Below are 27327 nucleotides of genomic sequence, written 5' to 3'. Positions count from 1 at the left end.
CAGGAGTAAATGGTCCGCGGCCCCTTTAAGGCAGGCGGCGGCCGGAAGTACTGGCGACTGAGGGCTGTCGCGAGCGCGCCTGCTGCGCATGCTCATTCCTCCCCTCCCCCCAGCCCCTGACTCGGCCGTTCGGAGACGGTAAGGGACGGAGGGCGCCGCGCTACGGGAGCCGGGAGGGGCCAGGCCCGGACGCGGAGTGCGGGGGGGGTCCGGCCGCAGTGGGAGGGGGAGCCCCAGAGCGCGCCGCCGCCGTACGTGCCGCCGCCGGGAGAGGGACGTCGCGCCGCCGCGGGGGGGGAAGGGGGGCTGAGTGGCTGCGTCCGCTCGGCGCCCGCCCGCCTGCCTGGAGCGAGGGGCGGGAGGAGGGGAGGCCACACCCCTTCCCCAGGGGAGCCCCGCCCCTGGCCCCGCGGCGGGGGCGCTGGGGCCCCGACCATCCTTGGGGGGAGGCTTTGGGCCCTCCGACCCCCCCCCGGGGGTATCCTAGGTAAAGGGGGCCGGTGACCTCTGACCCTTTCTGACCTTTCGGGGGCTGCCCACCTCTGACCCTTTCTGACCTTTCGGGGCGGGGAGTGGAGCTGGTGGCCTCTGGCACGTGCCCTCCCCACTCGTTGTCCAAGGCCACAGGTGGCATCGGGGGGAGTTTGTGCTGCCTGAGCCGAGCCCTGCCCTGCTAGCCGGGGGGTGGGGGTGGGGGTGCAATCCTGAAAAAGCTCCTGCCCCCTTCTCCTCTTTCACTACACAAGGTGAAGAGGGGATCTGGGCTGGCCCTCCAATACCTTCTGCTCCTTCCCAGCCAGCGCGCCATAGGCCGACCCCTTCCCCCACCTGCGCGCGCACGCTGACTAGAGTCAGTGCAGCTCGGGCCCGTTGGGCACCTGACTCTGAAGGTGGCACCTCACTTCCTCCAGTCCCTGTGGGATGATGGGGACACAGGGCTGAAGGGAGGGTCTCACGCTCTCTGAGTTCCTGACGGCCAGTGGGTAAGGGGTTGTTAGGGTGGAGGCTTGCCCCATCTGATCTCAGTGTGAAGGTTTTTGGGGACAGGCAGGTGCCTGTTGTCTACTGGCCATGCAGGTGTGAAGGGGGCTGGGCATCCTCGGACCATCTGTGTGTTAGATTATTGAGGCCTTGCGGGAGGTGGGGGGGCTGGGCCTTTTGAATCCCTAGTGGTTACACCTGACTGGAGAGTGAAAGGTATGTGTATAGTGGGTGCATGTAGGGCTCTGTTCGGCCCAGACATGGGTGTTACCCTTATGACCCTGACTACAGATGGATGAGTGGTGTTTGGCTGGGTGGGTTGAGTCCTGTGTTGTCCTGTTGCTGAAAAGGTGACTGGTCTCGTGGTCTGGGACTCTGACTGGGGATAAAAAGTGTGAATATGTCCTCCCTACCCAGGACAGGTGAAGGATCTAGCACCATGTTATCTTAACAGCCAAAGGATGAAAATAATGTGGGGTCTCACCCTCCAAAGCCTGACTACCAAAAGGTGAATATTTTAGGGTTTGTGCACCTCCATATGGAGGGGTGAAGGATGAGACATTTCTAATCCTGTGACCTTGGCTGCAGTGGGATGTGTGAACACTTAATGAGGGAATGTTATGCTGAGTTTCATAAATCCAACCCTAGACGCCAGTAAACATTGGACCCAAGAATATACAGCCTCTGATGTGTAGTAAGTGAACTACAGAGAATTGTATTGTTCCCCTGGGACCAAATCTGCCTGTATGTCGGGCACACAAGTTGCGGGAGAATAAATATCAGGTATAGGACTCTGCCATTCCTAGGGCATTTACAGTGCTGAATGGGGACTGCAGTTGCAGTTCAATTGTATGTATGCCAGGTCCAGAAGCAACTGAACTCAGCCCTCTGAGGAGACTTCACTGCAGATTTGTCTTGCCTGAGCCCAAGTGATTCATCTTCCTGGTAACATCTGACACTAGGTGCTTTGATATGCTATGAAGCTCCCAGAGTGCCCTCTTACAGAGACTGTAGATCGGATTCCCCCTAGACACAGACAAGACCCACCTAAGCCAAAGAAATATTGAAAACAAAGGAGAACTGATTTGATAGCTGGATCCTGCCATGTTCTCCTTGATCAATTCTCAGTCGTGCATCCCATGCAGCCACAACCTTACTGGGCCACTTGTCCATTGGCCACATCATGTTTCTATTCCTTGCTTCCTTCTGGGTCGCTTCTCTGCCATGTTTATAGCCATGTTCTGATTGGTCCCAAAACACACTGCAAATCTGAAACAGGATAACTAGTCTTTCTTTCTGAAGCAGGGATGTGTGCTTTTTTTTTTATGTCGGCGCATAAGCAAATGCTTTCTTGGTAAGTTGTGCCTTACATTTGGTCCTAAACAGAGTCAGGCTTAGATTCAGCCTGATCTCATCTGGCAAGGAATGCCACAGCTGGAGGTCTGCCAATGAGAGAACACTGCCTCCAGCAACTCAATAATGTAAACCTGGGTCTCTCTGTGAAGAGGGACAATCAATATGTACACATACATGGAGGCTATTCCATATGGCAGGAGGTGCAGAGGAGAAGGCTCTCACATCAAGGATGGTGAGACTGGGGAAGAGCAGAGAGGAGGCCAGCTAGACAAGATGAGGTAGAGAAATAGACATGGTTTCTGAGACAGACTGGTGCAAATCTGTTGCGGATTTTAAATCCAAGGAGAACAATCTTGAACTGGAGCCTGAATTACTTCAAACAAATTACATAATGTGTTATCCTCTCTCCATGCTTTTTAGGCAAGGATAATAATAATAAAAAAAAGCAATTAACTCCTCCAGTAATAAAATTGCATGCATATTTTTCCATGTGAGCTCTAGAGAGTATTCGAGCAAAGCACAACAAATACTCAAGGTGCTTTCAGTAAAACACTCTGAAGATCTTTCAGAGTAACAGCCGTGTTAGTCTGATTATCGTACAGGAGAGTGGGTTTGTGGGGGGGTGGGAAGAAATCCTGGATTTGTGCTGGAAATGGCCCAACTCGATTATCATACACATTGTAAGGAGAGTGATCACTTTAGATAAGCTATTACCAGCAGGAGAGTGGGGTGTGGGGAGAGAAAACCTTTTGTAGTGGTAAACACCCATTTTTTCATGGTTTGTATGTATAAGAACATCTTCTGTATTTTCCACAGTATGCATCCGATGAAGTGAGCTGTAGCTCACAAAAGCTTATGCTCAAATAAATGGGTTAGTCTCTAAGGTGCCACAAGTCCTCCTTTTCTTTCTGAAGATCTTTACTCCCATCCCTCCTCAACTCATCTTTGACACTAGGATCACAGTCTTACATTTATGCTTGCATGCAGTGGGGAAGGATCTTGCCTGTGCATTTTTCTGGTAATAAAAGATTATGGTATCAGGTTGCCTGCTAGGAATCTTGCAACTAAGGAAAGGAGGAAATTAGCCCCATCTTAGAAACCCGTCTCCCAGCGCGCTCATGTCTGCTGCCAAGACCAAGCATGTGGGTTAGTGCTGACCTGGCTGGCACTGATTTTGCAATGTTTGGTTCTAAAACTACACTGTACAGGTAATTCCACTCTGCATTCTGTCTGCTGTTAAAATGTTTGTGAATATGGTACTGTGGGGTTCCTTGTTTTTTGTGTCTCATTGATACCAGATCTAAATGGTCTCAACTGCCTGCTTTGCAAGCTGAGAGGTGTGCTCTCTGGCTTATACATGCCCATCGTCCGAAGCCCAATATCCCCTTCTCTTTCACGGCAGCTGTTGCACTTCAGTTTGCTTCTGCAGCATGGAGTTTTATCAACAACTAGTGCTCCCCTTCACCTGCTCAGAGATTGAGAATCATTCTTCTGTAAGCGTCTCAGCTCCCACCAGTCCAATATCATTTTGTTAACTGTGGCAGGACTGCTGGCGACAGTTGCTCTTCCATTTTGACACCATAGAGCATTCTTGTTCTTCCCATGAGACCAGGGTAAATAGCTGGCTCTGCTTGTCCGCTACAGCACACTTGCCACCCAGCCCTTTGACTGCATGTGAGAGATGGCAAATGCCGAAGTGAGTGTCCCTGTGGGGGATGTGGTGGTTGTACCAAGTGAAGGAAATGAAGGGGAGAACCCGGAAGATACCAAAACCCAAGTGATATTACAGCTACAGCCAGTGCAGCAAGGGTGAGTGATCCATGTCACTTTGCATAGTCTAAAATATTGACACGCATGTGAGTGCACAGGTGTGGGAAGTGGGTATGTTTGCAATGTGGCTAATCTCATGTATGTGATCCAAGGCATGTCAATTTTCAGCATGCTCTTTAAGGGGTACTTCTGAAAGGGTTATACTTTGATTGATTCTGTTCTGCAAGCCTTAGAGGAAAAGAGAAATTATAACTGATTAAAATGTTAACTTTTAACAATGACCTAAAGTAGTTCATGTACATAATAAGGTAGTGACTTTAAGGTTTAACATCTTGGGAATTCCCAAGCTAGAAGCAAGCCCTGGGTGTCTCAGAGGGAAGCTGAGAATCCCTCCCCTTTGCAATGATTAGGAACATAGGAATTGCCACACTAGATCAGATTTGTGGTCAGATCTAGTCCAGTATCCTGTGTGACACTGGTAGTACCAAGTATTTCAGCAGAAGGTGCAAGAAATCTCCATAATGAACAATTACCGAATAACCTGTCCATAGGGGAAGCCTTTTCCTAAACCCAAGCAGAGATTGGTTTATGCCATAAATCTATATCCCTTATTTTGTAATCCTATGCTCTGTAATTGGATTTTCTCATTATCCATAACTAGGTGTCTGATCCTTCTTTGAATCCTGCTAAGATCTCAGATTGAATGTCTTGTAGCCATAAATTCCACAGATTAATTATATGTTGTGTTTTAAAATAAAAAGTTATAATACTTCTGCTTCTAGCCCTATTGGATCATGAGATGTTCGACCTTAAACTAGTCATTGTTTGAGGACTAAATACTGCTCCCTCTATCTTAGTTTGTTCTATTTGGGGCCACATACTGGGCCCGCCACTATGGTATCTGAGCTTTGGGCCAGTGTAATTATAGGACAGGGGAATTCCACGTTTCCTAGTAATTTGTTGGGTTTTTTTAATGGCTGCTCAGGGATATGAATGTTAAAACAACGCTTGGGGAGATAGATTAATGAGCTGCATGCAGGTGAGCCAGGCAACGGGGCATGATAAATGCAGGATCACATGGAAACTACCACCTATGTGATAATGTAATTATATCGACATACACAAACATCTGTGCCTGCTTTGGCATCCCCTACTGTGAAATATAATAAAGCCAAGGTGCTAAATGTTGGCAGCTACAATAGATGGTAGTGTATTATGGTACCCTACATTGGCAGTCTCTTCCTAGGGACAGATGACTTCCACCAGTTACGTGCCTTTTAATCAATAAATATATTGCAAAAAACATTTGTACAACATGAACTGGGATTTTACATGCATAAAAATCATAACATTAAAAGTACAGATTTATACAACAAGTAACTCTGTCCCTTTGCCTGTAGGCATGACAACTGAATCTTTCAGTCTGTGATCACAAGGAGGATATACAGTGATGCAAAATGCCACATGTATATCTGAGGTTGTAGGCAAAGGTGCAGTATAAACGTAAAGCAGAGAATTAACAGTCTTACTGGTGGAGCAGTGCAGGGGTGGGGAGCGTAGCATTGGTAACAGCTATGCATGTTTCAATCCCTGGTGATTATTACTCATTTTTTATACCTGAACCCCCCCACCCCAAAAAAGTTTGTAAAACAAGATTTTGTCCCTAAGGGACAAGTAAGCAAAAAATGAAATGAGGTTTTTAACCCTGTGCTATGAATCTTAATTTTTCCGTGATTTATATAGTTTGTTTATCGATGGACACTTTTACAACAGGATTTACGAAGAGGGCTCTGAGACCAGTGCCGCTGTGGTGGCTGTAGAAACACATACCATACACAAACTAGAAGAAGGGATTGGTAAGTTTCTCTTTGGTGTGGGCATAAACATGTCTCCTGCAGAATTACTTGCAGTTTGGTTTGCACCTTTAATACACTAGGGTTCTCTCACCACTGGGATCAGCAGTTGGGGATGTTGTTTTCCCCAGGAGGTAGAGTGCATTGTCTTGGGGTGTTCCCACCTGGATCATCAGTGCTATAGTTGCCATTAGGACTCTTGATACTGGGGGTGAAATCCTGGCTCCAGTGAAGTCAATGGCAAAACTTGCATTGGTTTCAGTGGAACCACGAATTTACCTTGAAGGTCTTCTCGGTACACAGAAGCTAGCTGCACAATGTTTGTGTGAATAGTGGATTCCAACAGGAACTGTCTGAGCGTCTATGCCAGTCCCTGTCAAACAGCTGGCTTCTTGCTTTGTATGGATTGATACAGGTTAAGGGTTTGGGTTAAATATAATGAGCTGAGCAGGCTGGCTCTGCATTGCTGCCTGCCAGCCCAAGGAGCAAGAGCCTAGGGGGAAAGTTCTCTCAGAACACACAGTGAATCTTGACTCTAGCATTCTGCCCCTTCGATGTGTGTGGATCTCCCATTGACGTCAGTAGAAGATCAGCACCTGCACGGAACAGGTTTTTGGAGCAGAGACCCACTGCTTAGATACTAGAGCAGAACATTGTCCTATGTCTTAAATTTAAACTGAGATTTCCCATGTGACAGGATGTGGTTCTACTTACAGACCCTTGGTGACCTTTCTTTGTGCTTGCATTGGATGCATTTTGCTAGCGTAGGTGATCAGATTCTGGTTCAGACAGATTCTGCTAACATCTACGTTTTTCTTTGGGTGGTTGCCATTTAGAAGGAAGTTACCTGCTGCAGGAGAATGGACCCTTTACCTGCATTGGCTTTATGAGGCTGGGAAGGATAAGAGGTGTATTGCTGAATTAGGAAGTGTTCTACTCATGAAACTGGACTGTCACACCTCTCCCTTTGGGGTTTGAGCTCCCAATAATGAAAATCTCATGTTATCCATACTTCTGCCTGCAGACCCCAGCACCATTGAAACCAACGATGAAATTGAGATTGCCTACCCCATCACCTGTGGGGAGAGCAAAGCCATCCTTCTCTGGAAGAAGTTTGTCTGTCCAGGAATTAACGTCAAGTGTGTCAAGGTAACTTGTTTGCCATAGAGTAGCCCGATTTCCTTGGCCAGATCCCCTCTCTGAAGCTGGGACTGTGGCAGGTCGTTTTCTTTCTTCCAGTGTATTTTCTCTCTCTCTCTCTCTCTCTCTCTCTCTCTCTCTCTCTCAATTTCATCTGTCTCTCTACACTGGAGTTTGTTAAATTTGCGTTGGCAGCATGCAGGGCCCCAAACATGGGAGTTGGTTTTGTCTCTGTAAGAGGCAAGGCTACAAGCAGATTCTCAGGGTGGAGGGTTCTCAGCCCCCTTGTCTTTCTGGGTTGCTATTGATCCCTGTTTAAAGTCCTGCTTTTTCTTTCTTTTCTTCCATCACACTCCCTTGGAGCCACGTTGTGATGGTTTCTAGGGGTGCCCAGGACTGTGTGTGTGAGAGAGACTTGCTGGTGCTTAACTGGGCGTCCGCTCCCTGATACCAGGAGTCTGTTAGCCGCCCAAACAATCTCCTCAGGCCTCTGCCAGCCCTCACTTTGCCTTGCAGGTTAACAATAGGTGTATCTGAGCCGCTCTGAGACCATGCCCTGTAGTATCCAGCCCTTGTCTATGGATACTCACAGAAAATACCAGGTAAGCTGTCCCCAAAGGAAGAGGGCTCACACCAGTTTGATTCAGCTGCGGGTCAGCTCCAATATAACATCACAGCACTGAGATATATTTATAGAGACAATAGTCAATGTGTTTTCAAAGGCTGAGATTTAAGAGATAGTGAGTAAGGATAATGGAAACAGAAATAATTACATATAAAACAAAATAATAAAACACAGTCTGGGTCTATGCTTGTCAATGTAGACCTTTCCTATATAATCAAGTAGATTAACCCCCAAAGGGTCAGTCTTTTGCAGAGTTAGCTATCCTAAGACAAACCAGGATCCAAATATTCAAGAAGCCCTCTCTGCCAGGGGTTTTCCTTAGTGACTGGATAACAAAAAGTCTTTTTGCCTCTCCTTATATTTCCCAAAATTCATTGTTTTTGCCCCAGAATCAGGTTCCTTTCCTCGTGTGCTGGCTCCAAGTTGCCTTCACATCCTTATATTGACTCCATATGCAAAACATGCTTCCACTGTCTTGTCTTATGACGCTTAATCTACATATGGACCTAGGCAGACAGGCGAATATACACCCTTTTGTCTGGCAAAACCTGTTTGTCAACACTGCCTGGGACAAAGGCTCTAAAACATATTTTAGGTACATATACACAACTTCTATATATGATCAGTACATATATCTCACAGTGCTGATGAGGATCAGTATGTCATAAGCTTTTATTAGAGACCTCACATGACCCTTTTGGGATAAATACTCTGAAATTGTGTGTGTTAGGTATAGTAAGGTGGTCAGGTCTGATAGGCGTTGCTGTTACAGAACAGTGGACCCTTTGCCACCTTGCATTGAAGGGTTCTTAGGGTCATTGGGGAATATTCCTGAAGTAGTGCAGGCCCCCCTCAAGCATTCCATTCGTGACATGCTGGCTGGGGAAAGGGAATCCTGCTGTCGGATCCCCCAGCTGGCAGTGCGATAAGCTGTTGAGGTTAATGCCAGTGTGTGCTTCTGTATGTTCAGACAAGTCATGCAGGCCAGAAACACTGAGTGCAGAGCTCTGGGGTTCCTGCAGCTGATGTGCACTTTGTGGCTTCAGTGTTTTACAGCTTGGCTTTTAGGAGGGCATATCTCAGTTATTGGTGGGAGGTAAAGTTGAGGGTATTTCCCAAGCAAAATGCTCATGCCACACGGATGGTGTAGTGTCATTTGACACACGGAGCTAATTCAGCCTAGTATAAATAAGATGTGTACATCACTTTAAACTTTAAAGTATTTAATTAAGGGAGTTAAAGGATTAGAAGTATGATTTAAGCGTGGCTAAAAGGGTAATTTTTAAAAAAGTTCCTTTTAAAGCACTCGTCACTTTATAACTAGGAGGATGATGGAATTAATGGAAGCAGATGAGAAGATGGGTTAAAAGCCAAACAAACGATTAAATCAGGTTTTATTTACACTGACCATTTTAGTGTTTCAATTTGCATGTTGAATAGATACCTTAATTTTAAAGAGAGGCCAGTCCCCTGATTCCAAACTCTGAATCTAGATCCAAGTTGGTTTGGATCTTTATTGTAGGTAGATCCAAATCTAAATGTTCTTGAACTTGGGGTGTAAACTTTTCCAAAGTTCCAGGTGTTTAGGTTTGTTGTTCTGATACAGGCAATTACAGAGAGAGACTTCTGCTACAAACTCAGATCTAAACCTATGTCTGCATCTGAAGTTTGTTTATAGAGCTTTGGTTGTGGCTCATCTCTCAAATATATTGTTAGTTATTAACCCAACACTGCGTCATTGAATTAAATGGTATTACTTTCATTGACTTCAGTGGGAGTAAGGACAGGCCGTATTACAATACAGCATATGCCAAACCAAATGCTTTGTTGCATGCAACCCAGAAAAGTCAATGAGTTAGCCCCAGGTGTATGTCAGTGCACAATATGACCGACATCTGAGTTCTCTGATTTTGGTATGAAGGGTTATGTTGTTCAATCTAGCAGAGAAAGGTTTAACATGATCCAATGGCTGGAAGTTGAAGCTAGACAAATTCATAGTGGAAATAAGGTGTAAATGTTCAACAGGGAGGGTAATAAGCCATTGGAACAATTTACCAAAGGTTATGGTGGATTCTTCATCACTGTCAATTTTTTAAAATCAAGATTGGATGTTTTTCTAAAAGCTCTACTCTAGGAATTATTTTGGGGAAGTTGTATGGCCTGCATTAGACAGGAATTCAGACTAGATGATCACATTCATCCATTCTGGCCATGGAATCTGTGAACCTGTGAGTAAATGAGAGCAACTACCACTGACTTCAAAGGTAATTGCACCTGTTTATGGTAGGAATTTTGTTCATGGACTGTAAAGCTACCTTTAAGGCAGCACTGAAAAGTGCTAGGGAAAGTGCTTTCGGCTTGATCTGCTTGGACCACCTGCTGAAAAGTCATAGAACATCCCTGTAAATGTGCTGGATTGTGTTTTACATATTTGTATCAAATCACATGCATCAGGATGTAAAATGATCTCCTGGAAGGGGTTCAGGAAGGAACTGCTCTCAATAACCACCCACTGTTACCTTGCCGGTTAAGTATGGTTTTGGGAGGTTGCGGTCTCCTTCAACTGAAGGAGAACATAGAACATAAGAACGGCCAGACTGGGTCAGACCAAAGGTCCATCCAGCCCAGGATCCTGTCTGCCGACAGTGGCCAATGCCGGGTGCCCCAGAGGGAGAGAACTTAACAGGTAATGATCTAGTGATCTCTCTCCTGCCATCCATCTCCACCCTCTGACAAACAGAGGCTAGGGACACCATTCCTTACCCATCCTGGCTAATAGCCATTAATGGAGTTAACCTCCATGAATTTATCCAGTTCTCTTTTAAACCCTGTTATAGTCCTAGCCTTCACAACCGCCTCAGGCAAGGAGTTCCACAGGTTGACTGTGCGCTGAGTGAAGAAGAACTTCCTTTTATTTGTTTTAAACCTGCCACCCATTAATATCATTTGGTGGCCCCTAGTTCTTATATTATGGGAACAAATAAATAACTTTTCCTTATTCACTTTCTCCACACCACTCATGATTTTATAGATCTCTATCATATCCCCCCTTAGTCTCCTCTTTTCCAAGCTGAAAAGTCCTAGCCTCTTTAATTACTCATCATATGGGACCTGTTCCAAACCCCTAATCATTTTAGTTGCCCTTTTCTGAACCTTTTCTAATGCCAGTATATCTTTTTTGAGATGAGGGGACCACATCTGTATGCAGTATTCAAGATGTGGGCATACCATGGATTTATACAACAGCAATAAGATATTCTCCCTCTTATTCTCTATCCCTTTTTTAATGATTCCTAACATCCCGTTTGCTTTTTTGACTGCTGCTGCACACTGTGTGGATGTCTTCAGAGAACTATCCATGATGACTCCAAGATCTGTCTCCTGATTAGTTGTAGCTAAATTAGCCCCTGTCATATTGTGTGTATAATTGGGGTTATTTTTTCCAATGTGCATTACTTTCCATTTATCCACATTAAATTTAATTTGCCATTTTTTGCCCAATCACTTAGTTTTGTGAGATCTTCTTGAAGTTCTTCACAGTCTGCTCTGGTCTTAACTATCTTGAGCAGTTTAATATCGTCTGCAAACTTTGCCACCTCACTGTTTACCCCTTTCTCCAGATCATATATCAATAAGTTGAATAGGATTGGTCCTAGGACTGACCCTTGGGGAACACCACTAGTTACCCCTCTCCATTCTGAAAATTTACCATTTATTCCTACCCTTTGTTCCCTGTCTTTTAACCAGTTCTCAATCCATGAAAGGGTCTTCCCTCTTATCCGATGACAACTTAATTTATGTAAGAGCCTTTGGTGAGGGACCTTGTCAAAGGCTTTCTGGAAATCAAAGTATGCTATGTCCACTGGATCCCCCTTGTCCACATGTTTGTTGACCCCCTCAAAGAACTCTTAATAGATTAGTAAGGCATGATCTCCCTTTACAGAAACCATGTTGACTTTTGAGCAACAATTCATGCTCTTCTATGTGTCTGACAATTTTATTCTTCACTATTGTTTCAACTAATTTGCCCGGTACTGACGTTCGACTTACCAGTCTGTAATTGCCAGGATCACCTCTAGAGCCCTTCTTAAATATTGGTGTTACATTAGCTGTCTTCCAGTCATTGGGTACAGTAACTGATTTAAAGGACAGGTTACAAACCATAGTTAATAGTTCTGCAATTTCACATTTGAGTTCTTTCAGAGCTCTTGGGTGAATGCCATCTGGTCCCGGTGACTTGTTACTGTTAAGTTTCTCAATTAATTCCAAAACCTCCTCTAGTGATACTTCAATCTGTGACAATTCCTCAGATTTGTCACCTACAAAAGACGGCTCAGGTTTGGGAATCTCCCTAACGTCCTCAGCCATGAAGACTGAAGTAAAGAATTCATTTAGTTTCTCTGTGATGACTTTATCGTCTTTAAGTGCTCCTCTTGTATCTTGATCGTCAAGGGCCCCACTGGTTGTTTAGCAGGCTTCCTGCTTCTGATGTGCTTAAAAAACATTTTGTTTATTACTTTTTGAATTTTTGGCGAGCTGTTCTTCAAACTCCTTTTTGGCTTTTCTTATTACATTTTTACATTTAATTTGGCAATGTTTATGCTCCTTTCTATTTACCTCACTAGGATTTGACTTCCACTTTTAAAAGATGCTAGAGACAAGATATTGGGCTAGAAGAATAACAGCCGTGTTAGTCTGTATTCGCAAAAAGAAAAGGAGTACTTGTGGCACCTTAGAGACTAACCAATTTATTTGAGCATAAGCTTTCGTGAGCTACAGCTCACGTGTAGCTCAACTGTAGCTCACGAAAGCTTATGCTCAAATAAATTGGTTAGTCTCTAAGGTGCCACAAGTCCTCCTTTTCTTTTTGGGCTAGAAGAACTGACTAATGGTTTCTGGTTGTGGAGTGTCCTAATGTAAAGTAATGTTCCCTCCTGGTTTTGTTGATCTGTCTTTCTGCCTGGCTGAATTCTTTGTTGTTGTTTTTTTTAGTTTAATGACCAGTTGATCAGCCCTAAGCACTTTGTTCACTTGGCTGGCAAGTCTACCCTGAAGGACTGGAAGAGAGCCATTCGCCTTGGAGGAATCATGTTGAGGTAGGACTGTCCACCATTGTAGCCAGCTTCAGTACTTCCCCAGTGCAGCAACAGAATCTTTTGCAGACATTTCATCTGCCTCTGTGTCTTCAATACATGCCAGTTAAATCTCTTACCGAGAAAAAGTGGATGGAACAGCAGATCACTTTTAATATGGATGGCCAGCAGCCTGCAGGACCTTTATGGTGAAATCCTAGCCCCACTGAAGTCAATTGGAGTTTTGTCATTACTTCACTGGCATCAGGATTTCACTTTACATCCCAGAACTAATGTGGTGAACATATACAGTTAGGGTTGCATGGTATTTAATGGGGCATAAGGGTACTGTCACAGGGCCAGAACCATGTATACAAAGTTGGGGAATGGAGACATGAGGGCCACTGTTTTTCAATTAAGATCTTCTGGGGGACTCATGGAAGGGAGATGGGTTTCTTGTTCTTCTTCCTCCCCATGCAGTCATAGTTGTCCCTCTGACCTGTTGGTTTCTTCAGGCTGAGATCCAAGCTGAGTTCATTGCATAGTTCTCTCCCCATTCTGTGCACAGGAAGATGATGGACTCTGGGCAAATCGACTTCTACCAGCATGACAAGGTTTGCACCAACACCTGTCGAAGCACCAAATTTGATCTCCTGATCAGCAGTGCCAGAGCACCGGTGCCGGGGCAACAAACAAGTGTGGTGCAGACTCCCACATCAGCTGATGGTAGGGGACAGAAAGACAGCTAGAAATGCCATGTGTTACCCTGTAGCACTTCCCTCCTCCCTCCTGCTCACTGAGACTGTCCAGTTATCTCTGTTTGCTTTCTGTGTGCAATGTCCTAATGCAGTGCACCACCACCTCTCTCCTAGTGCAGTCCCACATCTCAGATTACTTTTTACTTGCACCCAAGTTGCTTCAAAAGATTCCTGGGAGGGGTGAAGCTTCCTGTTGAGTCTGCTGGGAGTGGGGATCAGTGGGATCTAGCAACGAACTGTACACTGTAAGGTTCAGGGTCGGGAGCAGCCGGCAATGCACTGGTGGTGGATGTAGACAGCTGTGGGACCCAGCGGAAAACTGCTGGTAACCGACCTCTTGGCAATCTCTGTTCTAAAGTGCTTGGGTGTGGAACACAAAACAGCACATGAAAAAACAGTTGAAAGAGACCCGCTTGCAGTGGTTTTCCTGATGCATGTCCTATTTGCAGGCCTATTAGAGGGTCATGTGAAAAGGAGTATACTGGATTTCTGGTGGCTCAGACATGTATTGGATGGGCCTTTTCACTCTGAAAAATAAACAAATGGAACATTTAAAACCCCAGCCAGCTGGGATCTGGCTCCCACTTCTACCTCTGGCAGCATATGTCCACCTGTAGTCTTACTGGTTTGTCCTGTTTTCCACATGCTGTAGTTGGTAACCCTACACCTTGACTTTTGGTATCATTTAGCGACATGATGCATGGCTTCTGCATTGGTGCTGTCATTTCAGGCTGGTTCTCAGAATAAAAATGAAAAACAAGAGTCCTTCCAAGTTTAATGTTATTTAAAAAGTCAATGCATCAATTACTCTGGGTGAAGACTTTGAATGACGAATAGCATTTTAACTAAGAATGCTGAAATAAGGCTGATCAAATCTCATACTTCGGGGCATAAGCCAATCTTTTGCAGAGGTGAGGAAGGAGATTTCCTCCCCATTGTACATTATCATACCATTGGTTAGGTTACTTTCCTCTAAGTCTGAAGTGACAGCCAGTGTATGAGGTATGATGCCAGTCGTGATAGACCAGTGCTCTGATCAGATATGGAGAGTCCTATGTTCCCAATGTGACAAGGCAGGGAAATGACTGACCAATTTGCTCCTTAAGTTCCCTCCTTTATTCTGATCCCTTCTGCTACTTTTACACCAGGATGGGTCTCTGGTTAACTCTATGGACAGGGAGCAGCTTTCCATCCACAAACCCTAGTGCATTTCATAGATATGGTTCCACTGACAACAAACAAGATCGGCTTTTAGCTAGTTTGGTTTATAGATACAAATAGCCTGACAGAGAGTGAAAAACACTGGGGGAGTGGAAAGTAAAGCTGCTGATTGGAGCATGAAATTCCTGGTGCTGCTGAGAGAGCTGAAGCTTCCTCTTCTGGATCCTTTTGCAGGGAGCATCACCCAAATTGCATTGTCCGAGGAGAGCATGGAGGAGGGGATTGAATGGAACTCTGCTCTGACGGCTGCTGTCACCATGGCCACTGAGGAGGGCATCAAGAAGGACACAGAGGAGATTTCGGGTAAGTTCATACTGTCTGTTGGCTCTTCACCACTCGTCCAAATTTTCGGAGTGAATTTAAGGCTGATGAAAGGTTCTAGATTTACAGCCTGGGAGACTAACGTCCTCAGAACAGGTCTGACCTAGGCAGCAGTAGTGCAAGTTTCCCCTCTCCCCTGCAAACACACACGGTGCCCACTATTGTGAGTAAGGGGTGAGTTCAGTCTCTAAAGCCCATTCAGTCCTTGGCCTCTCTGCTGAGATGACCAAGCAGGTCAGTTAGTGCCTGTTATGACATGGTAACTCTTTATGAAATAGACACTGGCCTATCAGGAACTGGGCAGAGACCACCCACACATTTTCCAAAGGCCAGTGAACAACTTTAGAGCAAAAAGAAAAGGAGGACTTGTGGCACCTTAGAGACTAACCAATGTATTCAAGCATAAGCTTTCGTGAGCTACAGCTCACTTCATCGGATGCATCGGCTCACGAAAGCTTATGCTCAGATAAATTTGTTAGTCTCTAAGGTGCCACAAGTCCTCCTTTTCTTTTTGTGAATACAGACTAACACGGCTGCTACTCTGAAACTTCAGAGTAGTGCCACGTTCAGTCCCTATTCGGCTATGGCTGGATTCAAACTACTGACCTAGAGGCAAAGCCCTCCATAGCATATTACCAGTTCTCTGAGCCATCCACTTTCTCCCTGCGCTATTGTTACAGGTGCTTCACTGGCCCTCCTGATACCTGTCCAGAAGCTTAGGCAGAGTTCCCCAAGCCAGCAGGTGAAGACCATAGACACTGTATCTTGTGCAGACAGGCAGAGGTAGTGAAGTACTGTTCTAAAAGTCGTAAGCTGTATGAAAGTCCTCACTAGTGATGTTTACTTCCCAGATCCATTTTTTTTTGTTTGTTTTTTGTTTTTTGCATGTCATGTCCACCCTGATGGCCAGATTAGAAGCCGGCTTCCAAAGTTACTGCTGCATGACAGCGCGCTGCTCTTGGAACGGTTTTAATGTAGCCTTGCGGGAAAATGCCAAATGCTTGTACGTGTCGAATTCTTCTCCCTCCTGTCTCTTCCTGTGCCAGAGGACACGCTGATGTTCTGGAAAGGAATAGCCGACGTGGGGCTGATGGAAGAGGTCGTCTGCAACATCCAGAAAGAAATAGAAGAGGTGCTGAAAGGTGTCCAGCAGAGGCTCGGTCAATCTCCCTTCCAGATCACAGGTGGGTGGGAGGCCAGCCGCCTCTGTGTTGATATTAAAGGATTACTGAAAAAGTGGTTATGGCCAGAGACGGGAAGGGAAAACTGGCCCTTTCCTACTCACAAAATCCTCTCCTGGAGTCAAATTCTCTTTTTAGTTACACCCATGATTTTTTATTTATTGTTTTTAATTCACCTTTGGACAGATAGATGACAGTTTCAGAAAGTTGTATGTAATGGAAAAACTTGTGCAACCTTCGCTATTGCTGGAGAGCTAATGACACTGCCAGCATTACGGGCAGAAAAACTGTAGGGGGTGGTCTAACATATACAGATGATACTTTAATGTGAAGCGATTCAGAGCTGCTTGAGTGACAGGTCTTTCTTTTGATATGAACAGAGTTGTGCCATCATTGGATGTCCACGGGGTTGGGAATGCCCTCTTCAGCCAGCACTCCTGGAATTGCACTCTGGAAAAATGAAGAACTTTTAATAGAAAGCACTAGAGGATTTTAGGCATAATAAATAAATCTCATCTGCCTGGCTCCTTGACTGGAAGTTTAGGCTGTCTAATTTTAGGCACTCACCCATGTGGGGTTTTCTTGCAGATGCTGCAGTCCTGAATAATGTGGCCCACACTTTTGGCCTGATGGACACAGTCAAGAAAGTTTTGGACAACAGGAAAAGCCAAACAGAGCAGGGAGAAGAGCAGTTTCTTTATACTTTAGCAGGTATGGTCAATGCCTGGGAAATATTTGTTAATGAAACCTGGTGTCCCATCACAACTCTCTAGAGCTGATGTGACTCATGCACTTTCCTATTTGACTTTGAGTGCAAAGCAATATGTTACTCCCTTTATTTAAAACCTAAATTTGCCTTTTTTTCCATACACCAACATGCAACTAGTGTGTTATCCTGTCACTGCAAATTATTGACATATTACATCATGAAACACGTGCACTTGAATCTCCATCCGTTCTAGGGATCAAGTAGGAATCCCCCAAAGTCCCTTGTGTACCAGTGAGCCATTGGCCAGGGGTGTTAGGGAGTGTGTAGTATAAGGTATGCCCACTGCTGAGGGAAGGATACTGGCCTTGCTGGACTTCTGGTCTGCTCCACAATGGCTGATGCTGCTTCTTATTTTCAGTTATATTCCCCAAAGATCCTTATCTGAGCTATGTTTGTGCTGGAGACCCATCTTCAGGAGTGGCCTTGGGACTCCCAGTCCCTGCGACAGCTCGTGAATGCCATCCATCCTGAGATGGCACCCAACCAAGCTCAGGAGATAGCTCTCACTGCCACGCTTTCTCCTAGCTGGAACAGGCATGTGCAGCAATGGCATCCATCTTCTCGGCAGTGAAAACAAGGCTGTGAGCAGATAAGTAGAGGTAGAAAACCACTCCAGAATTAGGAGACAAGGGGAATTCCAAGGACCTTGGTCCTTAATTCTCCATTGCATTGCACCTTGTGCAGCCATTTACACAAATGCAACGTGGGTGTAAAACGTGTAAAAAGCTACCTGATCAGAAAGGCAGTGTTCTGCCTCCACGCTGCATGGGTGTGAATGGTTGCTGAAGCTGCAGGGCCATTGTCAGTCTGGCCCCTGGTCTTGAACAAAGTTTTGTCTGAAGCGGATTGAGGAGAAACACCTTATTGGACATCTGAGATGCCCCACTGCAAAATAAATAATATGTGGGACCAGATGTTGCTGATTTTATGGAGCTCCTTTAAATATCTCCCTCTGCTTTCAGTGACTCAAGCTTTATCTGAATATGCTGTATTGTCATTCTTCTTGCAGACCTGGAACGCCAGCTGGAGGAGCAGAAGAAGCTCGCCAGGGATCAGAAGATGAAGTCTCAGACGATCCAGAACGTGGTGCTGATGCCAGTCAGTGCTCCGAAACCCCCTAAGAGACCTCGTCTGCAGCGCCCGGCCTCAGCCACAGTCTTGAGTCCCTCCACCCCTGTCCAGCAGCCTCAGTTCACAGTCATCTCACCCATTGCCATCGCACCTATGGGACAGCAATTCTCAGTGGGCAACATTCCGGTGGCAACCATCAGCCAGGGATCCAGCCCAGTGACTCTCCACACCTTGCCATCCTCACAGCTCTTCCGATATGCCACCGTGGTGTCTTCCTCCAAGTCCAGTTCATCTGACACTGTGACCCTTCATCCGTCCTCCAGCTTGGCCCTGCTGAGCTCAGCCGCTATGCAGGACAGCAGTGGCCTGGCTAATGTGGCCGCAGTGGTGAACCCTGTGGAACTGGTGGCCATGGAGTCTGGCCTGACGTCTACCATCCAAGCTGTTGAGGGCACCTCAGAAGACGGACAGACCATCATAGAGATAGACCCAGCACCAGATCCTGAAGCAGAGGCTGAGGAATCGGAGGGCAAAGCTGTGATTCTGGAAACTGAGCTGAGGACAGAGGAGAAAATGGTGGCAGATGTTGAGGACCATCAGCATCAGGTGCACAATGTAGAGATCGTTGTCTTGGAGGATTAGCAAGGAAGGCAAATCTCATTGGTGGGATGGGTTGTTGGGTTTTTTTTTTTTCTTGGTTAAACTTTTTCATTTTGACAGTCATCCTGTTCGTTGCCATGGATCTTTTTCATTTTTACAGTCCAAAAATGGAAGAAGCTGGAGAAACACGGAGAGGCCCAAGAAAAGGCTCCATCTCATGGAGTGATGGACAAAATCAACCGTTTCTGCAGGGAGGAAGGAGAAGTGATTCTACAGACCAGAAGGGGAGAGCCCCTCCTTCCTGAGAGTGCTCAGTGATACAGCCCATATTCTCGTTTTTGCCCAGGCCTGATCATTGCTAGGACTGTTTTAGTTGAGAGAGACTCTCTGGCCAGTAACTGGAGCATTGATCTTACTGCTGGAAGGGGTTGATGGTTGCTTTGGGGGAAACAGGTACCTCATTTTTATTTTTTCCCAGGGAAGGGAATTCTGTCCAACTCCTCATTATCAACTATGCTGGTATTTTGCTTTTGGCAAGGAAGCAGCAACCCTGACTGAGTGTTCATTGTCCCCTTTCCCACACCCTGTGGTTTTTTTGTTTCTTCTTTTTTTTTGCTTTGCTCTCCCTTTCCCTTTCCAGATCTGCTGGCTGCTAAAGTGCTTAAGCTGCTTTTGGGTTCTGTCACCCAAATCCTGCTTCTTCCCTTCCTGGCCTTCTCCCTCCCAGGCCTTGTAAGTTTCTTTGCCGCAGGACACTGTTACAAGACACTGATCACTTAAGCCTGGTGCATAAAGGAGAAGAATCAACCCATTGGTAAAAACACAGCCCTCCCTTTAGCATAGCGCTGACCTCCTGGATGTATAAAGCGTGTGTTGTGCTGTTGCTTCCTGGGAGAGCTGGACTCCATGGGGCAGGAGCCCCATCTGTTTATGCCGCACGCTGGAAACTGTACTTGCTAGTTGCTACATGTTGGTGTGTGAGGTTTTTTTTCCCTTAATCTATTTGCAGGATTAGAACTGGCATATTATTTTAGCATTGTGACTGCCTCAGCATCCCCCTTCCCCCCACCACTTCGGGGGGGCTCTTTCTGTTTCTTTGTGGAGAGAGGAAGGGAAGGAGGGAATCTATTTTTAATTCAGCTGTTGAATTGTGGGGAATTGGGAGGGCTGGGGGAAATCTGCTTGGTTGAAATATATTAAGCAAAACAGTAACAACAGAAATAGACCCGGAGGGGGAGGGAAAGGAGGAGGTGTGTGGTTATTTTATTTTATTTTTTAATTTTGTTTTTTTTTGCATTAAAAGGAAAAATCTAAATGCATCTAGATTATTAATGGAAAGGACTACAGTGAATTTGTTGTTTGTATTTTAATAGCACCTCAATCCAGATTGGGGCCCTGTTTTGCAAGGCACTGCACCAGCACATAGGAAATAGTCCATGACGTGTAGCACTTACACTGTAAACAAAGGATGAGAGAAAGGAAATATTATTTATTAGAGACAGACATTAAAGGCCTGATTTTTCCACTCGACTGTAGCTTGTCACTGGGTAAAGGGGGCGTATCATGCTAGGGTGGCAGCATTTTACAACCACCCTGTCTGACTATAGATAACATAAGGTGCAAGGCAGGAGAATTGGGCCCTTTGACTTGCCCCTTTTTGCACAGGTGGTCTTAGGCAGAGCTGGTAATTGAACCCAGATCTCTCGAGTCCCAGACCACAGCTTGAACCACCAGCTCATCTTGTCACCGTTTCAGGGTTAACCCTGCGCTTCCCCCCCCCAGGTCTTCCTCGAGGGCACCCTCTTCCAGGTTTCTGGCTTCCCAGCTATTACCTCTCTCAGACAGAGACCCAGTCTCTCTTCCTCCATATCTGGGGGTTTAGGCTTGCAGTCTGTCTGCACTTCACTATGTTTTCCCCAGCAGGGCTGACCAGGGGCCAGCACCTGTGATTAAGCAGGGGGGTGGGACTAGATGACCTCCTGAGGTCCCTTCCAACCCTGATATTCTATATTCTATGAATCTTTCCCCTGGGGCTACAACAGTGTGTACCAGTTAATAGCCAGCCGTCACAAAGCAAAATACATTTATTCTGAGGGAGAAAGCATTGTGGAGAAAACACACACAAAAACCCAAAAGTTCCTAACCACATGCTAAAATCTCACCAGAGGTCACCGATCCATTTTATTGGGCCCTACCAAGCCAAAGTCCTTCCAATCCTTCTGCAAGATGTGCTCCCCCCCCGCCCCCAGACAAAAGCTCCTGTCCATTTTCTGAATCAAAAAGAAGGTCCTGTTGTGCCAGTTTAAACTCAACTTTTTTATACCAAAAGCTCTTCCTTTGTTGGCTGCTGGAAAACCCACTTTTAACCAGTCCATACCAACTACCCCAGAGCATGGTTGCTCTCTGCAATTTTTTACAGTTGCAGCTACTAGCCTTAATCAGCCTCCCACCTCCACTGTTTTTAGTTCCTGGAGGAACTATGGGACCCCCTCACTCCCATCCATACAATTCCTGGCCCACAGTGGTACATCAAAGGCCCACAGGTAAGTATATAACAGACAACCCAAAGAGAGGGCTAGATGTTGCGGGTACCCTGGAAAATTACAATAGGATCCTAGGAGCAATAAGAGGGAAATCAGGGGTGGAATCTGCTCAATATCTTAGCTGTCTATGCAAAAATACAAGAAGTATGGGGAAGAACTGGAAGTTTTAGTAATATGCTAAATTGTGACTTAATTGGCACTACAGAACTTGGTGGGATAAGTCTCATTACTGGAAGATTGGTATAGAGCGATAGAGCTTGTTCAGGAAGCACAGGCAATGAAAAAGGAAGAATATATGCATTTGTTCTGATGTGGGAAGCAGACCAATTTAAAGTCTCTAGGTAAAGATAAAAGAGATGAAAAAATATAGGGATGATGACCTGGTAGGGGTCTACTACAGACTATCAAATCAGGAAGACAGGGAAGTGGATGAGGAATTTCTAGAACAAATAACAGAAATATCCAAAACACAAGACCTGGTGGTAATGGGGGACTTTAACTACCCAGACATCCGTTGGAAAAAAATAATACCACAACACACACAATTTCCAATAAGTTATTGGAATGTATTCGGGACAACTTTTTGTTTCCGAAAATGGAGGAAGTCACCAGGGAGACAGCCATTTTAAACTCAATTCTGACCAAAAAGGAAGGAATTGGTAGTGAATCTGAAGGTGGAAGGTAATTTGGGTGAAAGTGATCATGAAATGACAGATTTCATGATTCTAAGGAAAGGAAGGAGTGAGAGCTACGGAATAAGAGCCAGAAACTTAAAAAAACCCCCAGACGTTAACAAACTAAGAGAACTGGTATGTAAGGTCCCAGAGGAAGAAAATCTAAGGGAAAAAGGAGTTCAGGAGAGTTGGCAGTTTCTCAAGGAGACAATATTAAAGGTACAACTGCAAATTACTCTGATGTGAAGAAAATATAGGAAGAATAGTAAGAGGCCTGAAAATCAAAAAGGAATCCTAGAACAAGGGGAAACATGGATGAATTGCTAAGGAGGGGTACAAAAGAACAGTACAAGCACGTAGGGTCAAAATCAGAAAGGCTAAGGCATAAAGTGAGTTAACTTGGAAGGGACATAAAAAGAGGTTCTTTAAATACATTACGAACAGGAGAAAGACAAGGTCCCATACTTAGTGAGGAAGGACAGCTAATAACTTATGACATCAAGAAGGCTGAGGCATTTAATGTCTATTTTGCTTCAGTCTTGTCTGAAAAGTTTAATGGTGACCAGATACTCAACACAATATTAACAACAAGAGTGAAGGAATGCAAGCCAACATAGGGAAAGAACAGGTTAAAAATATTTAGAAAAGTTAAATGTATTCAAGTAAGCAGGTCCTGATGAAATTAATTCTAGGGTGCTTCAGCTAGTTCCTGAAGTACATCTTGGAACCATTAGCTATTATCTTTGAGAACTCATGGAGGACAGATGAGGTCCCAGAGGACTGGAGAAGGGCAAACATAGAACCTATCATTAAAAAAGGGAAACTAAGAGGACCTGGGGAATTGTAAGCCAGTCAGCCTAAGTTCAATACCTGGATAGATACTGGAACAAACTATTAATTTGTAAGAACCTAGGGGATAATAGAGTTATAAGGAATAGCCAGCATGGATTTGTCAAGAATAAATCATTCCAAACCAGCCTAATTTCCCTCTTTGACAGGGTTACTGGCCTTTTGGATAGAGGAGAAACAGTAGATGTGACATATCATGATTTCCCATTCTCATAAGCAAACTACGAAAATGTGGTCTAGAAGAAATTCCTATAGCATGGGTGCAAAAGTGGTTGAAAGATGATAAAGTTATCAACAGTTTTCTGTCAAACTGGGAGGGCGTATCTAGTGTGGGACCTGCAGGGGTCAGTCCTGGATATAGTGCTGTTCAATATTTCATTAATGATTTGGGTAATGGAATGGAGAGCATGCTTATAAAATTTGCAGATGACTCCAAGCTGGGAGGGGCTGAAAGCATTTTGGAGGCCATGATTAGAATTCAAAGTGACCTTGGCAAATTGGAGAGTTGGTCTGAATTCAACAGCATGAAATTCAATAAAGACAAGTGCGAAGTACTACACTTAAAAAGGAAAAATTAAATGCACCACTACAAAATGGGGACTAACTTGGTAGGTGATTGTACTGCTGAAAAAGACACGGGGTTATAATGGATCACAAATTGAATGTGAGTCAACAACATGATGCAGCTGCAAGAAAAGGCTAATATTCTGGGGTGTATTAACAGGAGTGTTGTATGTAAGGCATGGGAGATAACAGTCTAGCTTTACTCGCCACTGGTGAGGCTTCAGCTGGAGAACCGTGTTCTGTTCTGAGCATCACACTTTAGGAAGGTTGTGGGCAAATTGGACAGAGTCCAGGGGAGAGCAACAGAAAGTGATAAAAGGTTTAGAAATCCTGCCCTATGAGGAAATGTTTTAAAAAAACAACATGTTTAGTCTGGAGAAAAGAAGAATGAGGGGGGACCTGATAGTCTTCAGCTATATTAAGGGCTGCTATAAAGAGGACGGTGATCAGTTGTTCACTGTGTTTACTGAAGGCAGGACAAGAAGCAATGGGCTTAATCTGCAGCAAGGGAGGTTTAGGATAGATATTAGAAAAACTTTCTAACTGTAATGGTAGTTAAGCTCTGGAACAGGCTTCCAGGGGCGTTTGTGGAATCTCCTTCACTGAAGGTTTTTAAGAACATATTGGACAAACACCTGTCAGGGATGGTCTAGAGAGAAGGTGGGTGAGGTAATAGCTTCGATTGGACCAACTTTTGTTGGTGAGAAAAACAAAATTTTGATCTTACACAGAGCTCTCCTTCAGGGATGGCTTTGCTTTATTTGGTCCTGCCTCAGTGCAGAGGCTGGATTGACTTCTGGAGGTCCCTTCCACCCCTACATTTCTATGATTCTATAAACCATTCCTAAATTTAATACAATATAGGCCCCAAATATACTGCATGCTGTTGCACTATCTTGTCACATTTCCTTTCTCTTACATGCTGCTTTTTTCCCCTTCTATAGACCCTTTCATATCCAGGAGTCTTACCTGGATTTCCCCTTCTCCTCTAGGAATGTGCAGGCAGGCCACCATTGGCCTTGAGAGGTGGACTTAGGTCCTTTTCCCAGAATTCTCTGCCTCCATGGGAGAACAGCTGAATGCAGATCGCTGCTCACACCAGGGACCTTTCTGACTTTCAGATCGTTCAGAAAAACCCTTTTTTTAAAAACACATTTATACATTGGATCTTAAACTTGCAGACACTTCCCTTCCCCCCACCCAGGGCTAGGGGATGGAAACATGGTAACTAAGGTGACATCCAGGCTTTTGGAAGGTGGCCAGTGAGGAGAGGCCAGGCTGGGCCATGCTGTGCTCCACTCCTGAAGCCCCACCCGGGAAGACCAGCATCTGCTCTGCTAGGTTAAGGAGCAGGGCCCAGGCAAGCTTTGCTCCCTTCTCAACGAAGTTTGAAGCCTCCTCAAGATCCATTGAAATGGGGGCCACTATGTGTCTAGCTTCCTTTGCCCAGTCAGTTCTTGGGATAGTTCTGGATCAGCATGACAGGCAGACTGCAGGTTTGTTATAAAAGTCTGTGTCTGACCTGCCCTATGCTCTTGGGATGCTCACTTAAGAGCTATTCTGAGCCTAGGGTCTCTGGATTTGTTTCTCTACAGGGAATTAACTGCTCTTCCTCAACTCTGCATCACACAAGGGAAAACCACAGAACAATGCTCCCCCGAGACCTTTCTGGCTACTCTCAGTTTCTCTTCTGTAAACCAGGCCTATCAGTTTGCCAGCCTAAAGCCTCGTCTTTACCAGTTCTACCTGCAGTGGAGGATAGGGCCAGCTGCATTACCGCTGCACTCAATGGCAAAAGCTTCCAGTGACTTTAGTGGGAGCTCGACCAAGTGAGTGGTAAGCAGAGTGAGTTGAGGCATGAGAGAGGGATTTGGAACCACCCAGCACCATTGTGGGCTAGAATGCCCCCCACTCAAATGGGAAGTAGGAAGGGCAGGAGGGTTTAGCAGGGCAGCTGGACCCAGATCTGATCATTCGTATAGAAAAGTGGGTCGGACTAGAGACTGGCAGGCAGTGGGGTGGAGGGGCAGCCAGTGATCACTAGCAAAGGCCTGGTACAGGTACTGCCATGAAACACTGAAACTGGACAAACTCAGCCTGACCACGAGGTGGGTTTAACACTGCAGCCTGGGTCAGGGTCCTGCTGTGGTGGAGATCCAGCCTGTTCATGTCCCTGGGTTCACCTTTAATACTGAAAAGTCTGCATGTTAGTGAAGTTAGCGCATGGCCTCATGTTTGATTATTGCAACTGGGCCGTGCCCCCTCCACCTTTCCCTTTCCGTGATTGTTTAACATAGGGAACTCTGGAAGGTCAGAGTGATGGTTCCGAATGGAATGCTACTGCAGTGGAATAGCTGGCAAATCTTCAGCTCCTTCCAGCACCCTCACAGGTTACAGGGCAGACTGCTGCAGATGGGGAAGAGTAGGTGGCAACTGGCGATGCCAAGTCCTTGGGCTAGTAAAGTTGGACGGCTTCCCCAACAGGTTTGGCAGCTGCTGCTGGAGTGCATCTCTGCCTGTTTTTCATTCTCTGCAGAGGCACTTCAACCGCCACAAGGCCTGTGCTCTCTTGTGGGAAGTAAACGCAAGCAACCACGCTAAGTGCTTATAGCACAGTGCTGCTGGAATTGGCATCCCAGCTACGGGGGGGCACCAATACATGATCCTCTAGGATCTTGGTTGAGTTTTGGTTTGCAGGTAAGTGGCAGGAGAAACTCCTCAGATCACCAGCAGGCTACAGCCCATCCCTGGGTGGAGAAACCTTCAAAGCATAGATCAAGAACCCCAAACTCCAAGGCATAGACGTTTTTGAAGGTTAATGGGAACTTGGCAGATCAATGAGAGACGAGCACAGACTAAAAAGCCTGAGATTCATTGAGAGAATTATAAGATATTTAGTAGTGAAGTTTGGTAACACCTGTTACTAGTTGAATAAATGGAAAACTTCCAACTCAACACAGATGCTTCCTGGCTCTCTCCCCTGCAATCCATACTCCCTGCACCTCCAAACCGCTAGGGCTCTTCCAGGGGGTGAGAAATCTGGCTGATTCATCATGTTTAGGGTTTGAGGTGGGAGGAATACAATCTGGACCTTTAGGAAGCCCTTATTTACCATCTTCCTCCAACCCACTCCTCCCCACACACCATATGCTGGCCTCATGTCAGCGCAATTATGTTCTGCAGAAGAGACTCAACTGAAGATCCCTTCAGCTTTATTACAACCTGATTGCAAGAGGTGCCAGATACCTACAACTCCCATCAAAATCAACATTGCAATGCTGTGACATTGCAAACAGCCATGTTTTCTCCCTTGGGAAATGCTTGTAGTCTCCACAGTGGAAGCTCATTTGTAATACTCAATTTTATTAACAATACCTATACATTAAACATTAAGGGCCAGATCTTGCAAACACATAAGCCTCCATCCAGCAGACCCCGGAGTGAACCTCTGCAGGTGTGCAGAGCCCCATTGCCTTCAGGGTTGCAGGATTATTCCCATCTGCACGGGTTGGACTGCAGGATTGGGGCTTACATTATTTCATTTAAAAGTGACAATAGTTTTGCATTAAACAGTATTGTTTTTATTAAAATTGTAATTCCACTCAAATGTCATGATTTTACTTTTATTGGACCAGCATCTCTGATACTCTGAGTACATTTCCCAGACCTGAAGGAGAGCTCTGTAGGGTTCAAAAGCTGGTCTCTCTCACCAACAGAAGTTGATCCAATAAAGGATATTACCACACCCACCTTGTCTCTCTACTATCCTGGGACTGACATGGCTGCACCAAAGCTGCATACAATTATTTTCCTTAAAAGTTTAAATTATTTTTCATTTAAAGATACTCTGTCCCTTTAACAGATCCCAGCCACGGACTATTCCTAAGTGAATGCCCCCTTTCACCTGCACTACCTAAATATTCCGGCAGGTGGCGCTGTCAACACCCCTCGGTCCTCCAGCGGCCCGCCATGCACCGCG

At 45.4% G+C, this 27327-nt stretch overlaps 1 protein-coding gene across 6 annotated transcripts; it reads left to right on the top strand.

Moving 5' to 3' along the window:
• The first annotated feature begins 38 nt into the window (after positions 1-38).
• Positions 39-20248, top strand: GMEB1 (glucocorticoid modulatory element binding protein 1). Of its 6 annotated transcripts, none has more exons than XM_073318054.1 (10): positions 39-138; positions 3982-4146; positions 5851-5963; positions 6985-7109; positions 12718-12821; positions 13366-13523; positions 14951-15079; positions 16144-16281; positions 16867-16989; positions 18057-20248. In XM_073318054.1, the coding sequence occupies exons 2-10, from the start codon at positions 4019-4021 to the stop codon at positions 18758-18760; spliced, it is 1722 nt and encodes a 573-aa protein (XP_073174155.1). In that variant the 5' UTR covers positions 39-138; positions 3982-4018; the 3' UTR covers positions 18761-20248. The 6 variants fall into 6 exon arrangements, with proteins under 6 accessions (XP_073174155.1, XP_073174154.1, XP_073174157.1 ...); XM_073318053.2 differs by having other exon boundaries at positions 111-138; positions 3740-4146; XM_073318055.2 differs by lacking the exon at positions 39-138 and adding an exon at positions 269-1489.
• The last annotated feature ends 7079 nt before the right edge of the window (positions 20249-27327 follow it).

Source organism: Lepidochelys kempii, chromosome 19 (assembly GCF_965140285.1).
Source record: "Lepidochelys kempii isolate rLepKem1 chromosome 19, rLepKem1.hap1, whole genome shotgun sequence".
NCBI lineage: Eukaryota > Metazoa > Chordata > Testudines > Cheloniidae > Lepidochelys > Lepidochelys kempii.
Note: the sequence above shows the minus strand (reverse complement) of the source record. Positions and strands in the feature narration are given on the sequence as shown.

Excerpts from the sequence above, each read along its gene's own strand:
- GMEB1 (XM_073318054.1), top strand. The coding sequence starts at position 4,019 with ATGGCAAATGCCGAAGTGAGTGTCCCTGTGGGGGATGTGGTGGTTGTA. Across the intron at positions 5,964-6,984 it reads CAAACTAGAAGAAGGGATTG|ACCCCAGCACCATTGAAACC; the intron begins GTAAGTTTCTCT and ends TTCTGCCTGCAG. Across the intron at positions 15,080-16,143 it reads GGACACAGAGGAGATTTCGG|AGGACACGCTGATGTTCTGG; the intron begins GTAAGTTCATAC and ends TTCCTGTGCCAG.